Source organism: Zonotrichia albicollis, chromosome 2 (assembly GCF_047830755.1).
Source record: "Zonotrichia albicollis isolate bZonAlb1 chromosome 2, bZonAlb1.hap1, whole genome shotgun sequence".
NCBI lineage: Eukaryota > Metazoa > Chordata > Aves > Passeriformes > Passerellidae > Zonotrichia > Zonotrichia albicollis.
The window spans coordinates 27,298,193-27,315,990 of NC_133820.1; the positions used below are offsets into that span (position 1 = coordinate 27,298,193).

Sequence of the window (17,798 nt, forward strand, 5' to 3'; positions counted from 1 at the left end):
AACAGTTATTCTTAATTCTGTAGACTCAAAGAGAGAAAACTGGTACTTCTAAGGAAACAGATGGGTGTCACAGTACTTCCTACAACCACAGATGCATTATTGTAAAATAATGTATTTTGTTGAAATCACTAAAACTAAAAAGTGATATAGACTCCCAGCATAAAATATCTGTCACTAGACTAGTCTGGTTTTCCACAATTAGATACATAGGAGCATTGAAGATTCATAATATTAACTCATGCTGAAATTGCTTTTATTTGAAAGCAACAGCATTGGTGAGAATGTGTGGGAGTGGCTAAAGTAATGAGTGACAGAAGAATGGGAGAGAAATCTCATGAAAAGAATGTAAAATGCATTACAATAATCTTAAAACCACGAAGATAACATATGATAGGTGCTAAGACAAAAGGGAATGGATCAAATGAGCTAAATGGGAAGTTCCTACAGGAGCCTGGGTGCAGGTGCACACTGTGACAATGGAGGAAGCTGTTTGTCTAAGGTTCATCTTAAAATGCTAAGACCTAATTTTGTGGAAAGGAATAGAATCAGTAAACGCAGAATTCAATATCACCATTTTAACAGTATCCACAGACAAAAAGGATAAGAATATAACAGATTTCTCTTTCTTTTATTCAATTGAGTTGTAAAAGTCCCTTTGTCAGATCGTAAAATCAAGATCATGAAATATCTCTTTAATATAAAGAGCAGATTCTGTTTCAAGTTCTCACTGTTTTGATGGATGTTGAGATCTTGAATCACAAGCTGGTCAGAGCTTCCCAATAGGTCTCTGTGATAGGAGAATTTGAATATCTGAGGTTTCTTTGAAATAGCTAAAGAAAACTTTGAACAGATTTGCTAAATCACTAGTGACTCCCTAATCACATGGAGAATGTGCTGGAAAGGTTTATTTAAGTGCTGAAGAAAGTCACTAGAGGCTGATCACTTACAAGTCAGAGTGGTGTGTATTTGGGGAGATACAGGGTAAAGGATGGCATTATGCAAAACTGATAACCAAAAATAATTGCCAATTATTTGGAAAATATACACTAGGAGATTGAGTCCAAATATATCATAGTTAAAATGTACCTAGAAGACTGAAGAAAAGCCTAAAATTCACATACATCTATTCCAAAAATTCTGGAAAAGGTTTTTCTTCCCTTTCATTGCCCAGTGAAGCAAATACCCTTGTAAATACCTAGAAAAGGTTTTGTTTATTAATAAGTGGAAATCAAAGTGGGCAAATAGTAGTCCTTTAATTTTTTTCTTGCAGAATAATGTAAAAACCCTGAAAACATTGGTCCGAATTGTAACAGAAGGTAAAAACTTCATCTTCAAGGCAATAAACTAAATGATCTGGTACCTTTGCTGTGCAAAAAGGGAGTCTAAGAAAGATGTACCTTTGAAAGAAAGAATAAAAAGCAAAATACAGTAATATTACTTATACAGTTAAGGTGATGGTTGTGCATTTTGATGATTAGATATGTTCATAAGGTTAAAATTATGAATGGTAAGAGGCCATGAGATTGACACTGTAGATTATTTTTGTATTGTCAAACATTTGTGTTCCTTAGGTTTTTGGTTTTTTGGGGTTGTTTTGTGTCTTCAAAATATTTCTGATAGCATTTGGGTGTGGGTAAGAACACTGGTAATCACTGCACGCTGCAGCTGAAGGAGAGTGGCAAACAAATCTTTTATCATGCTTGTATTTGTAATAAATATTGTTTTTTCTAAGCAGCAGAAAATTCATGTGACATTTTCAATGGTCATCATTAAAATTTTACAGGACTTTTTATTCCAGCCCTCTTAGATCTAGCTATTGTAAGCCACTTTTCTACAAATTTATTAATAGCTTTGATAAATTATGACAAAATGCATAGGATTCTGAAGACTTCACTGGCACACAGAAAATTACCTGTGTGAGGGATCAATAGAAATGGCTATTTCAAAGCATATACATAATTTCAAAGCAAATACATCAAGCACACACTGGCAGCTGTGCACTCATTCAAAAGCAGTTTTACTGCAAGGATGTAAAGAATATTTCATTGCAGTGCATCAATCTACCTGAGCTCTAGACAGCAAAGACCACTTTGTTCCCAGGAGTGAAAATGGTCTGGATAAATAAAATTAGCTGCTTCAAAAATCATTGCAAGTTTGAAAAGCTGGCAGCAATGGAAAGATATCCTCATCTGAACCCTTTTTTATCAGTGGGCAGCACTGATATCAGCAGCAATTCTGCTAATTCTGAAGTTATAAGGTGGTTTTGCTCATGCTATTCAAACAGTACTGGGAAAATTACTGCATTGGTATCATAAAAGACACAATAGGATAATTACTAGTGAAAAATTTACATGACTATCTGGTCTAGATATTTAATGGCAACCCAATTTGTAGAGCTTAATTCTGTGCTGGGGGGCAAAGAGCCACAAACCTAGTTATAAAAATAAGCACAATGGCAATCACTTTTTACAAAGCTTGTATTTGCTTTTGGTGTTACCATTAATAATTTATTGAGAGATTTGCAAGTTTTGTGGTTCAGAATGCTGTACATTTAGCAGCTTCCTGCCCTGAAGCATGTGCAGTGGAGTGATAAGACAGACAAGTAAGCACAGGTGAGTAGAAGAGCAAAAGGAAACAATTCAATGAGTTCAGTCCTGGTAGTCTCTTTCATCATGTCCTTTTCTCACTGCTGCAGTGGTGCTGTGTATGTTTGTCCCTGTAAGAGCATGGAATCTGCCCTTGTGCAGAGCCTTTAATGCTGCCCAATCCTTGGGGTAGCCACAAGGCAGCTCATTTAACCCTGCCTGTATTCATAGGCAGTTACTGGAGCGTGGCCCTTTTGCCAAAACAATTCTGCTTTTGTCTCTTACACCTCCTTTAAATGCTCATCCTGGTGCAGGAGGAAATTGTTCAGAGCACTTTCTTTAGCTGAGAGATTGGCAAGGCAAACTCATCTGGGCAGGGCAGTGAAGGGAAACAGCTGCTGTGCCGGATGCAGGAGGCTCCTGAAGGGATGAAATTGGTGAGTGCTGTGTTAAAGGATCCTGCCAGAGAGCTGGGGCCGTGAGCAGGGGAAGGAGCACAGGCAGTGTCACAGAGAAGGCACTTGCTGATACTCAGCTGAACATTTTGCTGGGCTGGGGAGTCACTAGGGTTGCCAGAAATTGTTTCTGTGGGGTTTTATTCATTGCTGAATTTTTCTGTATGTCTTTAATTACAAACAGCACACACATATTTTACAAACCTTGGCTATAGAAATATGTGAAGGAATTAAAAACTATAAGATTTTCTTTAATTATGAGCTAATAGGTAGCTATCACTAATTCTTCCTTATTAAGATGAAATCTTCACTATTTTCACCTCTATGGGTAACAACAAGTGATAATATCTCAGATCATTAAAAATGCACCTAATTGGCAAGAATATAGAATCCTTCCAAGCAGAACTATTGTAGCTTAAGGCTTTCAAAATAAAGTTTAAGATTGTCTCTTTCTTCCTTTGAAAGAAAGGAAAAAATTACTCGTATTTCATGATAGTCAGGTAATTTTGTTTTTCCTTGATTGACAACTAAAATCAAGCTTTTAGCTCATTTTTAGAAAATAGTTTTCTAATAGAACCATGCAAAAAATTAGGTTATGTAGTTAAAGTATGATCTGATTTATTAAAATAAAATGATGGCTTTCTGTCAGAGTAACACAATGGACTTTTGTTGACACTGAATATTTGGTGATGCAGATGCCCCTTTTTGGGATTTTAATACAAGATATTTTGCACATTTGTGCAAAACTTCTGCAGCAATATTGCATACAGAAACTGAAAGGAATACTGTAAGTAAAGTAAGTAAGTGAACATTTAATAATGCCCAGCTTTAAGAAAGCTTTTATGATAGCTTTAAGAAAGCTTTTATGAATATTTGTGTTTAAAGAGAAGCATGTAAGTCATAAAGGCACTTCTTGCCTCTGGAAATGAATAGGTATTTCCTTCAGAAAGAACAATACCATAAAGGCTCCTGAGATATCCATGAATTATTCATCACTGGCCAGGCCTAATGGCCATACCTAATCTGCTTTCTGTGTTCCTTGTCCTCTACCCTTCACTACTTCCCTTGGCACCAGTTTTTCCCCCAGGACATCCTGCCTCCTTCTCCTCTGATTGGGAGCCCTGCTTGTATCCCACTGCTGACTCCATACAAGGAATGGTTTTGCACACTGTGCATGCTGAGGGTGCAGATTTCCGTGATGGATGAGAGGTGGCTGCTCAAAGGGAGGGCTCTCCTGCCCTCTCCCCCTGCATCTGGCAACCACAGCACACACAGAGGGGCTGTGTGAGCAGGGACAGGTGATGGAGGAGGGGGACTGTCCCAGCAGCTTGCTGAGAGCTTGGTGCTGCAGTAGGGTCACTGTTCCCTGCCCTGAAACTTTCCTCTGTAGGGTTTGACTAAGAGGAATCAGAAGGTTTGGATCTCTTCTGGGTTTGAAGCCATGGTGCCATGAGGGATGGCAGCTGGGGTGGGTCCTGTTTGACACATCTCCAATGCGTGCAGCTAGTGCCCGGGGTAAAACTTGCGTCACTGCACAGAAGCATGAATGCATCCTCAAATGAGTGATTTAAAGCAGTTATATAAAACTTGTGGGCTCACTGATGATCAAGTAAATAAATGTTCATTTTCTGAAATTATGTTATATACTCAGTAAGTTATGGAACAGACTTCTCTGCTACTACTCTGAGTAGAGTCTGCTGCTTGAACCTTGTTCTTGGCCAAGGATTTTTATTGTTTATAAATAACCTTGAACACTTAGTCGCATCTTGCAGCATTTCTTGGCTGCTGTGATTAGCAATGGGGCATTAAGGTCTCTGTAGAGACAAAGCCTGACAATGTTTATTTGGGAACCAGGTGCAGCTTCCTTTTCATTGGTATCTTTATATATATTACTGAAACACAAATGTTTGAGCTCAGCACTTAAATAAGCTTTTAAGCCTGTGATTAGTCCAGGGAGAGTGTAACAGCCAGCACTTGAATGCTGATCTCAGCAGTATATTTATAATATTATTTTTTTTAAGTACACACTGAAGTTGTCTTTTCCTGGTTTTGTTACCCCAAATTGTGATGCTACAACAGTGACTTCAAAAGAAGGTGATTCTTTTGCTCATGGGAAGTCCCAAATTTGAATTTTGACAAACACAAGTTCATGCCAAGCTATGTAGGTGAAGTGGCAGGATCCCTCATACATGCAATGCTCCAAGATTTGCATAATTTGAAAGGCGTTTTGTTTGTAAGTATGTTTAACACAGCCAAGCTAATCTAAAAAGGTGACATATTTTGAGATAAAAAAGGAAAGAATCTTTTTTTCTACTGAGATATTGTGAAATGCTGAGGTGTCTGGAAAACTGTGATTATTGCTCACAATGTGGGCTTTAGATGCATTGCTTAGCTTCATCCCTTCTTTTATTCTGAATGTTGGGTTCACCTGCTGGTTTGATGGTATTATCTGAAGCTCAACCTTTTCAGGGCAGAGAAAACTATTTCAAGGGGAAGTAAAAATGCACATACAGTGCCAAGTAATTAGTAATTGTAATTAGGACCCTGGTCCTAAGATGTCTTCAATCTAAGCAGTAATAGCATTAAATAATCTTTCAAATGTTTTGTTCTAGGTTTTTATAATCTTTCTATATACAGAAAATGTAATTACATAAATATTTTATCTTGGCTCATCAGAGGCATAAATTATGTCTGTTATTAGAACCACCTTTCATGTTTGTGTTGGCTAATTTAGCTTTAATTTGAGTATTGGAGTGTTAGAGTTTTGTGATGTGGAACATATTTATTTTTCCACAATAATTCTGCTGACTGAACATTGCAAATGAAGTGAATCCTCAGAAGAGATGGTTTTGTTCAATAAGCAACTTAATTCTTCCTGTTTGTACAAATATTTCATCAAAGCTTTTTAGCCTCATTACTGATTAAACCATTTAGTCACAGAATGTAAAGTCAAAAGATTAGACCTAGCCTGAAACATATTTAACAGAAAAAAAACCCCTGCTCTGTTAGATCCTCTGCTCTAATGTCCTGGATATTGCAGGTTGTTCATTATTTTCAGCCAGTTCTTTTTTGCAGGATTCAATAACTTGAGCCAATTTTTGAACAAACATTTTCTTCTGGAGAGGTGTCTCCTTGTTGTGCCTTCCAGTAAAAACTACAGCCTGGAAAGAGCAGTGTAACCAGAGCTGAAATAATGTCTGATTTCTGACTATCTCTCCTGTTTCGTTCCACAGAAGTTTGACATGAGGATTTCTTGTAGAGCCTTGGAGATTGCAGATAAACAAAAAATTTTCCTGTTTGTCTCCTTAAACTTTGAAAGATGCAACTGGCATTACAGGTGTGAGGTTCTGTATGGCTTGGGCATGAGAACTGACAGGAGCTGGGAAGGATCCATTCAGGATTTGGGGCTTTTGGAAGAGGTTAAGGATTTGAGCAGGATAAGCCTCTGGGTTAGGGGCCAAACAGAGGATAGAGGCCAGACTGTGAGGTTTCCTTTAATGCTTTTCTTTCAATATTTCATAATCTACATATATTTGCAAGAAATATGTAAAATGAAAATGGGTTTTCTCCAGGATTGTTTCAGAAGGCAAATTTATTGCCCATTGGGCTGTCTCTTTTATCTAAATTATCTCATATTAGGTAGTTGTTGAGAGACTCATTCTGTCTTATAGACAGATCTTAAAATCATGTTTCTGCCAAGGAGTATCTGATTACTAACCAGATGCTCTAAATCATGGCCATTTTCTTAACGGAATTTAACAAATTTTGCACTTTTTTGCACTATAAGTTCTCAATCCCAGTAGCTGAGCTTATAGTAAGTAACAAACCTTGATCATTTGGAGAAGTACCAGGTAGCACAATGTGAGTGTAATGTAAGCCTCTGGAGAGATGTTTTCCTTCATTCATAGATAGTTTACCAAGTTTAATGAGAATTGATGAGGATTCTAAAATCAGTTATTTTCTAACTCTTAAGATAAACTTGGATTTTGAGTATGATCTGTCTTGGTGTCAACATCATAACACTGAATGTAGCAAGAATTTCTAAAGAAACATATTTGAATATTATTAAAATGTTTTTTCACCCTGATTTAACATGATTTTGTTGTTTCCCTCCAAAGGCAAGTTACATTAATCGAGATCTGATGTATTTTAATGATGGTTTGGCAATCACAGAGCCTGTCCAGTGGCCTTCTCTGGTGTTTGTGAAAGCTGGGACCTCTTGGCCCCAGCGCTGCAGTCAAGCCTGGAGGCCCCAGAGGTGCCCTGTGAGTGTGGCCTGAATGGCAGAGGGCTTGTCCTCCAGATTTGTCTTTCTATGAGCCTTTAATCCTCACATTCAGAAGCCTTTATATGTTGCATGTATCTCTTTGTGTATTATGGTTGATGTCTTGAAAAGCTCAGTAGACACATTCTGTTTGCATTAAAGGTGGTTTGTTTTTCTTTCAATGATGATGTTGGCTAGCTGTTGTCAAAAGAATTCTGGCGAGATGCTTACAGTGGGGTTAGCAGTAATTTAATGGGGGGCTGCCAGCACAGCAGAGCTGACGCATGAAAGCTCCCAGGGCAGGCATAAGAGAGATTCATGGCTTTCTGAATAATGCTGTTTTTCCAGCTCAACATTCTTCTTGATGAGAACCAACTTTAGAAGGGCAGAAGGAAAGCAGAGATTTAATGAATGGAAATGCCAACTGCTGAGATGATGATGATGATTATTACTATTACTATTATTATTATTATTTTGTAAGGAACTATGCCTTCTAGTGGAGATTTCTCAAAAAGTAATATTTTCTTAAGCCCTGCACCATTATGGTGTATGGCAGTACAGATGCTACAGTATAAGCTTCACAAATACTTTTCTGGGGACCTGCTTTTTCTTGTTCTTAGTGTTGCTTTCTGTCTTAGCTGTGATGATGAAATCCCTGTGGTGGAATGGTTCTGTATCAAAAACTTTTAACCAAAGAGCTGAAAAATCAAGCAGTTGTGGGTTGATATCTAAACTATAGCTTCATATTTTAGCAGTATTGCAAACTACCATCATATTCAGAGGATGCAGAAATCAGCTCCCTCAGAAAAACAGAAGTCCTATTTGCAGATGAGAAGATTGGCCTTTTTCACATGTATTTCTTCAAGAGTTTACACAGCTGCAGTTCAAGCCATGGATAGGAGAGAAGATAATCACATAGCTTATTACTCAGTTTGTGACCTTGGGGAATAGAAAATAACTCTCATTTACTTATACTGAGAAAAGCCTTCCTCTTCAGTGGGGGCAGCTTGGAAGGCAGGTTAGGGAGTGGAGAGATGAACTTGGGCCATGGCACTCCCTGAAGCTGTCAGTCCTCCCAAAGGCAGCAGGAGAGGAGAGGAGTGGGTGCTGCCTTGAAGGCAGCATTGGAGGAAAAGGCAGGAAACACCTTTGCCCCTAAAGTGAAGTGGAAAGCACAGCTGCAGCAGTGGATGTGGATGCCTGCTTCCTCTCAGGCCTCCTTGAGCTTTGGTAAAGCTGCAGGAATTGCTCAGCTGTTGGTAGATTCCCAGTATTAGATAGTTGTTAGTGCTGGAGAGAGCAGTCTTGATGCACTTGCAGCTGGCTGCAGTGATGAGAGAGGTGTAAGTCCAATGGGCTTCTGAACACATTATAATGTATACATAGAGCCAGGTAGCTACAGGGCTTTATTTAAGTGATTAAGAACAGTCTCATAGCACACAGTAATTCTCCTCTAAGTGGCTGCAAGAAATAAAAGAGTAAAAAGGAAAAGGGTAGAATAATGTATAATACTTGCAAGAAAACATACACTGGAGCATGTCTGACATTTAAATTATAGTAATCTTGCATGCTTTATTGATTCTTGGTAAAATAATGAAAAAAATCCAAATAGTAGAGTTTTATTATAAATATGTTCACAGCGAGAAGTGCTGCTTTGCAATTTCAGCAAAAAATGTTGGTTTCCTTCGTGTTTCCTTTTATCTGGCTCAGGCCTAGAGTACAAATAGTAGTGTGGGCTAGAAATAAACCCATCTCTAATAACCAAGTCTGTTTTTTTAAAAAGAGAGAACTTTATATGAAATAAAACCCCCTCTGTCTGTGGGGTGGACGAAACTCCTTGGAGCAGAGGGAAAGGCTGTGAAGCTGTCAGCAATTCCTGCAGGGAGAGTTCAGTCAGGTTTGGTAGTGGGGTGATCAGTCACAGGCAGGCTTGTACCTGGGGCACACCTTGGCATGAGACATACCTGCCAGGCATGAACTTGAGCCTTTTAATTTCATGGTCTTGAATGTGGTATCAGGTACTAAAGGGGACTTGTTGTGGTGTTGTGAAGGTCCCAAGGATGAGGTGAGAGATGGGAATTGACTCCAAGTTCTCAGATGGCTTATTTATTATACTAAAAGAAATTATATACTAAAACTATACTAAAGAAAGAGAAAGGAAAGAAAGAAATCAGAAGGCTAGATAAGAATGAATAATAAAAACCCATGACTGACCAGAGAGTGACACAGCTGGACTGGAATTGGTCATTAATTAAAAACAATTCACATGGAACCAATCAAAGATGCACTTGTTGGTAAGCAGCTTTCAGACCACATTCCAAGCAATCAGATAATTATTGCTCACATTTCTTTTCTGAGGCTTCTCAAGAGAAAAATCCTGGCGAAGGGATTTTTCAGAAAATATCATAGTGACAGGGACTGACAGCTCTGCCATATCCACCTCCATTGTCACCTCTTTTACCACCAGGGAAATGGTGTTTGACCAAAGGGAGTTCTGTGTTCTTGGCTGGTGGCAGCTGCTCCTGCATGGGGGATGCCATGGGCCCATGTGGTGTCAGTGGGCTCTGTCTGGGTGCAGCTGCTTCTGAGCACAGAGTGGAGCATTTTTCAGATGCATGAGGTGCTTTATGCTGGGCTTTTCCTTCAATCTCCACCATCTGCTCTTTTCCTGTTGAATTGAGAGCACCAAGGGAAGGGACAGCACAATGTTTGCTCTAATACAGAGCAGTAGTTCTGCTGCTAAGAAACCTTTTAATGTAGGATACTGTGTGCATAAGAGACCAAACAAAGTCATGATTCTTACACCCAGAAGAGGAGAAAGCATGACTCTACCATTTTATGACTTTTCTTTGTCACTATGAGAGTGGCTGCAGGATCACTGCAGTTGCTAAAAGGTGACTAAGCCTTGATTTTATGCTGTCAGCCCTACTTATGTATCTCACTGTATTTCCCCTCCATTCAGTAACAGTGTGATAAATCTGGTGCTCTGAATGGAAACTTTCTTTGCCAAATATCTCCCCATGGCTTTTGGCTGGTCTCTCTACTCACGTATCTCTCTCTTCCCCCTCTCCTCTGTCCCTTCTCTTTCAGTCACCACAGACAAAAGTTTCAGAGTAGAACTGTGTTTTTACCTTTCTTGTTGTACCATTGGTTTGGGTTTGTATTTTGTTTTCTTTTTTGATGTTCCCTTCTGGAAAGAAAATTCTGTTTTCTCCAGATGATTTTCTCTTCCAGTCTCACTGCTAATTACATAAAGAGCAGTTCTTATTCTTCACATTGAAAGGACTGATGTTTTTAGTTCACTTGTGTATACTCTGATAATTCTTGGCAACATGTTGACAAAAGGTAGCTATATTCTGATTTTCCAATACTTTCCATTTCTCCCAGATTTACCCTTTCCTCTGACTTATGTAAATGTTCCAGCCCAGGCTGACATTTTAGTACCTTCTATTTTGTGTAATATTTACTTCTTATAAAGTTTAAACATCTCAAAAATTCCCCAACACTTTAGTCTTTCCCTTTGCTATGTTTTGTCCAACTTTTGCCCAAATACTTAGCACAAAATGAATGTTGCTAGTTATGCTGGTGTATTCAGTTTTTTGTGCCTTATTTGGGAACTGCTGAGGAATTGGAATGGTTACTGAGTGGATGTGACAGCTGGAATCACACCCTGCCTTCCCTGGGGCAGGCCTGATGGGCAGAGAGGATGCTGGACATGGAGGATTCCCTGTCCTCCCTCTGCCTGGCTGAAGGGACTGAAGGGACAGAAGGGACAGGGCAGTGGCACCAAGGTCCTGCCCAGCACAGGGGGAGCATCCCCTCTGTGACTGTCCCCCCTGTCCAGGTCCCCTGGTACAGGCAGTGTGAGGCTGTCCCCAGTGACAGGGGACAGGCCTTGAGCTGTGCCAGGGGATCAGCATAATCAGATGTGAGGAAATATTTGGTCACCAAAGGAGATGTCAGCTACTGGAGCAAGCTGCCCAGGGAAGAGATGGAGTCTCCATCCCTGGAGGTATTTAGAAGACATGCAGGTGTGGCCCTTAGGAGCATGGTTTAGAGGTGGACTTGGCAGTTCTGGGACAAAAAAAATGGATTCAGTAATGTTAGAGGCCATTTTCATCCTAAACTGTTTTATGATTTTACTTCACTAGAAATGAGGACAAAACCAAGATTTGTATTTTAGTGAGAAAATACCAAAATGTCCCTCAGATTTTTAATTTCTCTGTTTTATGAGTCTGCCTCTGCTCGAACAATCAAAGTAGGCTTGGCAATGTGAACCAGCAGGGAATTTCTCTGAGGTCTATGATTGCACTGTCACTGCAATGACAATGTGGATATACTCTCTAAATTAAGCTTTTGTAGGAGCTGATTTTTACAGTAGTTAAATGTTGACACAGCTACCCCTTAACTTGATGAATTTCAGGAGCTGGAGTATCTTTTTTGCCATGTTTTACTCCTTCAGTTTCATAAATGTTTTTTGAGGGCTTTTTTCTTAAGGGAAACCAAAATGCATTTCTAGTACTTGGGTTACATTTTCTTCATAGTACTTTGGGGATATTGCATCATCTGAATTTTGTTTAAGTTGTTATATGAGTCTGACAGGATAATGTGGAGATAAAGCAGAGATCCATTTGGTTTGTTAATAAATTTTGGGTTATTAATAAAGATTTGTCAATCTTGATACTGGATTGCTTGACAGCTTTTCTATAAAATTTGCATTTTGATATTATAGCCATTTTGCTGTACTTGAACACATGTGGTTTTTTAACAAGATATGTTAAAAAAAAGACAATATGGTTAAGATTGCATGGCTGATGGCAATCTGGAAGAATTTGAGTGATTTTTGCCCAATGCTCCCAAGCAGACACATTGTTTTTATCATGCTGCCTTGATTGTGCTTCCTAGCTCTGCCCTTTGATCATACTTGTGGCAGCTTGTGCAGTGTAGCTCAGGTGTGCTTGTGTGCTGCTCTGTCCCACAATTGAGGCCTACCTTCTGCCAGCACCTTAGGGTGGCTTCCTGAGGTTTCTGGGGCATGGCAAACCTGCAGATGTGGGTAGCAAAGGGGTACCACCATGGAGATTCTTCATCAGATTTCATTTCAGATTTCAGCTTTTAACTTCTGAAATCTCTTTATTTCTGTCTCAGTGACCCATAAGCCTCCTCTTGCAAGTGAAGTAAATGAGAAAATTAAAGAGAAACTGCCTGAAGAGATTTACTTACTGTATGAAATTCCACTGTGGTGATTGGCTGCATAAGCCTGAGTGACAAGCTGGAGAGGGGGAAAAAAGCAAATCTGCAGCTGTTTGGGATTTATGAATGTGTGACACAAACAGCAGCTTCATGAAAACAAATGAGCTTTAAAAAAGGAAAAAATTCAAGTGTTAATGAAGTGAATAAGTAGGAGTAATATTTGTGTTCCCTAAGAGCATAAAAAAGACTAACCTAAAAAGCATATTTGTGATGTCTTGTGCTGTTCAGTCAGGATTATTAGCTACTGCTAAGCTGTGCAATCAGTTGAAGCACAAGCTTTTCGTCTCTGGATGCTTGGAATTATTCTTAATATTTTTCAAAATCTGAATTGGGTATAAATGTTTAGGCAGTTTCAGCTTAGCAGCATAGGGATGGAGGGCATTATAAAACACACCATGTGATAGAGCAGTTGAGTGCCCTGAGTATTGGGCTGTGCAAGTGGACAGAGCCAAGTGGGAGAGATCCTTCACAGCAGGAGTGAGGGGTGCTGGCTCTGCAGCAAGAGCAGAGTCCTGCACACAGCCTGCCCATGCCTGGCCTCCCTGGAGTCATTGACAGCCCTGTAGGCACTCAGCAGATGTCTTGGAAACATCAGCTGGTCAAGAACCAGCCCTGGTCACTAACAAAGGTCTTACAGAGCTGGGAAATACCTCCCAAGTAACTATGGGAAGGCCTAGGAAATGTCCTCCCTGGTGGAGGCCACCCTGCTGAAGAGAAGGGAGAATACAGAAAAGCTAAGATTAGCCATGAGAAAAGATTATAAAAAAAGAAAGAATGGAAGGATTGTTTTGTGCCTGCATTACATCAGAAAAAATACTGAGATAGTGGGGGGAAAGAGCAAATGCACCAAAACAGACATGATGTAAGAAAGCAGGCTCTTTAGCTGGTGTGTTTACTTAGCACATCCTCAGGAGACCAGGAGGACTAAATAAGCTAAATAAAGAGTCTAAAACAAAAAAAGTAATAAAAACCACCCCCAAAGCATAAAAGCAATGATCTTTATTGTTAGTCTGTTTTCTCTCAAATATCATCCAGTGTTTGTCTACTGTAACTTAGAGAAAAATACCAACAAGCACGGTCATTGTGAACAATATTTTTAAGACTTGGTATTAAGCGCGCTTCACTAAGTCAACCTGCATTGTTCTGTCATCCATTTAGCAACTGAAATAAAAGATTTTATGGAAATCAGGAAAGGCTGGCCAGCCTGATGTTGAGCCAACTGCAAAAATTGGCTGAAGTGGTTTTAAGACTGAGCAGACAATGGGTAACTTTCCTGTAATTGTGTTTTGGAAAACAGCTGAGCTGTTTCAGCTTGAGCTTTCAGGAAAAAAGAATGTGGAAAATCTCAACGGGAAGTGTTCTATGTAGCAAACACAGAGACACAAAAAAAAAAAAATATGGAGCACTGAGGAAGGACTTAGGGAACAATTTCAATCTTCTCTAAAATGTTGTGGCTTCTGTTACTGTTATTATTTATTATGAAAATAACTTCTAGTTTTTATAATTTATACTCACTGATGTTACTTATTCACCTATTTAGCTGTACATTGTTTTACACTCTGCATTGCACTGCTCAGAAATGCTGCAAAAAAAGAAGCTGGTGCCAGATATTAATCAGGTGCATTATGCCTTATTAATTGGAGTGAAATGGAATTTAATAATTCCAGTGTGTCAAGCTTTTTTTTGCAAGTATGGGAAATAAGGGAGCTTTTTTATCTCCTGATGTATGATGTTTAATGAAGTTATTGTCTTTCTGCAGAATGAAGTCAGAGAGACATAGGGTCATGGATGATCAAAATGCTGACTTGTTTAATAGATCAAATAGTGAACAAGCATTTTGTTTTAGACACAGACAAGGTCTTGAGCTCTTACAGCATGTTCATTGTTCTTTCCTGGCTGCTCCATGTGATAATAGAATGCAGGGTGGTTATTGAAGTTTTTGTCTGATAGATTACCCTGTTAACCTGGCACTCCAGCAAATTGTCATGTTCTAGCAAACAGGCAGGACATTATGCAAGAGGGTACTTTAGCTCAAAAAATCTGCTCAGTGCACCAGCTCACTGTGGTTTTCATTTTATTTTACTGTTTTGTAGGATTGCATTGATGTGGGTTGGTGGGAAGGAGAACTCAATGGCAGACGAGGTGTCTTTCCAGATAACTTTGTCAAGCTACTCCCTTCAGACTTTGAAAAAGAGGTAAGCAATATATTCTTTCATTTTCGCTTGAAAATTTAGAATTAAAGTAGAGTTGAAAGAAATCCTCTTTCAAATATGTGATTTTGACAAAGTTTTACTTATCTAATAACATAAAAACATAAAGGAATAAAATTCTAGTTAGAAAGCATCCATAAAAAGAATGTGTGGCACTCAAAGTCATATTACAGAGTTTCCTAGAAGGGTTAGATTTGCTCATCCAGTCACCCCACCTGCTCTATGCTGCTCTGAAAGCCCTTTGTCCTGTGTCCTACAAGTTTGAGAGAGAGAAGAACCAGAGGTCCCAGGAATGAGTCATGTCATGCAATGATATCCAGAATTCTTTAATCTTCTTCATTGTTTTTGTGGTGGAATATGAAAAGTTGAGTATCACCTGCATGCTGATGAACAGCAGTCAAGCACTGTTCCAGAACAAAAAGGGTGAGATTTTAACTGTGAAATTTGAAAAACAATAAGCTTTTGGTATCTCAGAAGTTTCTTTACCTCTCAGAATTACTAAAAAAGAAGGTATAAAACCTATGCAGAAGTTTCTCCAGCTCCTATTTATTTGAAAAATATGGCATTGTTATTTGCCAGACAATATTTAGAAATCTTGTGGTTTCCTGGAATAAAGTAATGGATTGCTTCCCCCAAAAGACCATTCCATTTTTAGGAACCTTTTGAGTCATCAGTGGGATATTACAAGCTTGCAATCAGGCTTTTGATGATTATTTCACAGTGACAGTGTAAGCCTTCTGTGATAAAACCAAAACGTACTGACACCCAGCTTCCCTCTTTGGCAATAAAATTGGATGCTGAAGGCAAAAATTAAATAACTTGGAAAGCTTAATAAAGCAACTGTTAAACAACTCACAGAGGCTAACACAATAATTTTTGAAAAGGAAAGGAGAAGAGCAGCAAAAATTGTGGGAGATGAAAAGGCAATTCCACAGCAAAGTGCATATCCTGGCTTAAGGCTGAAAAATGAAAGAAGGTGATTTCTAGAAGAGGCAGAAATCAAAAACCTGAAGACATAGTGAGCCTATTAGAGAAGAAAAAAATCCTTATTGGTGTCCATTTTGTGTGGTGTAATTATTCAGTCTTTTTGAACTTAAAAATTACGTATCTTTAAAGTGGTTTTTAGAGTACAATTGACTATAACTTGTAAAGTAAATTAGGTATTCAGGCACTTGGAAATTACAGCTAGGTTTGCTCTAACTGTGGAGAATAAAATTTTATTAATTTTTGAAATGCCACAGATCTGGCCACTTGAGTAAGTAACTGGTAGGATTATAGACCATCTGTCTTTGCTTGAATCAGTGCTAAAAGGGAAGGAGATAAATACTTTACCAGTGATTTTGTCAGGTATTTTCTGATGTGATCCAGAAACCTTGGATTCCATCCCATGGTCTGAAAGTATTTGTTGTAGTAGTTCTTCTGTCTGTTCAACAAAAGCTTGGGATCTCTTCCCACCTCCTTGTCCAGTCCCCAATTTTCCAAGCCTGACTCTTTTCCACACATGCCTATTTGTTCCAGGTTTTTTCTATTCACTGCCTAGTCCATATCTCCACCTCTCAGGTGGTCTCCATTACAGGATTTTCCCCTGAGCTTACTACCTGAGTCCAAATCACCATCTGGATTTACTTTCTATCCCTACACCAAATTTCTTTATACAGCTTTTTTTCCTCTCCCCTTTTACTCTTTGTCCCTGCTCTGTAGTTCTGTTCTCTTCTTGTCCAATCAGTCCCGGTTTCCTTTCTGTAAATTCTGTCTCCATCACTTTCTCAGTTATCTCATCCAGCCACAGATCCTTGTAAATCCTTCTGGCTCCTCCATGTTCCCCTGAGGAGTCTTTTAAGGCTCCTTCACCCTACACCCTTTCTGACCTTGATCTGTCCTTTTGAACCAATCTATTTCCCTCTTCAGCTTCCAGTTAAAGCCACTTTGTCAAATGAACCATGAGATCCTTTCTCCTTTGTGTCTCTCTACATAAGTGCTTTGGTTTAAATCAGGAGTGACCATAGGGAATGTGTCACTTGTCCATCTGCACCTGTCATGCTATGGAAGACATCTCAGGGGACACAGAGCCCTTACAGGAGAGAACTAAGCCAAAAGATGTGCTAAGGGAGTGCATCTCTTGTATTCCAGCTGCTGATGTATGGTCAGTCAATGGGATCAGTCCACAATAAAACCCCAAATGCCTCTACTGTACTGTTGAGTCCTCAGCATCAGCTATTTCCCTCTGCAGCCATTATCAACAGAACTCCTAATGGCTATCACAGGACATTCATTGTCTCTGTCTCATTTCCCTTCCAAATTTTTATTCACTTTTCTGCATTTAAACCTTAAACCATGTTGCCTGAATTAATCTAGAAGTGTCTCTGAGAATGCAAGGGACTCAGTGTTTGTGGACAATGGCCCATGGCAGCCAGGCTGTAGAAGATCATTCTGATCTCCTGAGTTTCTGGCCACATCTTTATCAGGTTGGTGATGGGAGGTGATCTGGTCAGGGTGAGATGGTAGGAGAAAATTGAAGGTTGCTGGATGACAACTTTGAGATTCAGGATGTTAGGCTTACCCTGTCTGGGCTGAAATTTTATTTACTCCAGAGATTAATATATTTGCTAGATTTGAGAGAGATCCCTTGGAAGGGTATGTGGCAAGCACTCAGCCTTCACAGCAAATCTGCTCTCTTTCAACACTCAGACCAAGATCTGAGAGTTCTTGGGCAGACACTGAACTCATTACTGCAAGTGAACAAAGCAATTGATCTTTCTCAAAAGCTTTGGCAGATAGATGAAAATAATTGGGGGGAGGGCAGGGATCAATAAGAGTTTGAGAGAAAATACTACTCTAAATGGCTGATTGAAGTTTGGCAAAGCTGTGCATATCTGGAAAAATCATTTCATTTCACATTTGTTCCAAGAGACAATATACATTGCAACATAGCCAGCAATGTAGTCAAAGTGATTGTGATCAATCTGTAGCAAAGGAAAGATCAGAAAAAAAGAACAAACATAAGGGGGGAAAATGTTTTTTTTTTCCTTAG

The 17,798-nt window shown here is 39.2% G+C and overlaps 1 protein-coding gene across 7 annotated transcripts in view; it reads left to right on the forward strand.

The window, feature by feature from the left end:
* Positions 1-17,798, forward strand: part of SH3KBP1 (SH3 domain containing kinase binding protein 1) — a 212,590-nt gene that overhangs the window by 162,143 nt on the left and 32,649 nt on the right. For all 7 annotated transcript variants that reach the window (XM_005484339.4, XM_074534637.1, XM_005484341.4 and 4 more), the window contains one exon: positions 14,651-14,752. In XM_005484339.4, the coding sequence (XP_005484396.2) occupies positions 14,651-14,752 (102 nt within the window). The remainder of the gene's footprint in view (positions 1-14,650; positions 14,753-17,798) is intronic.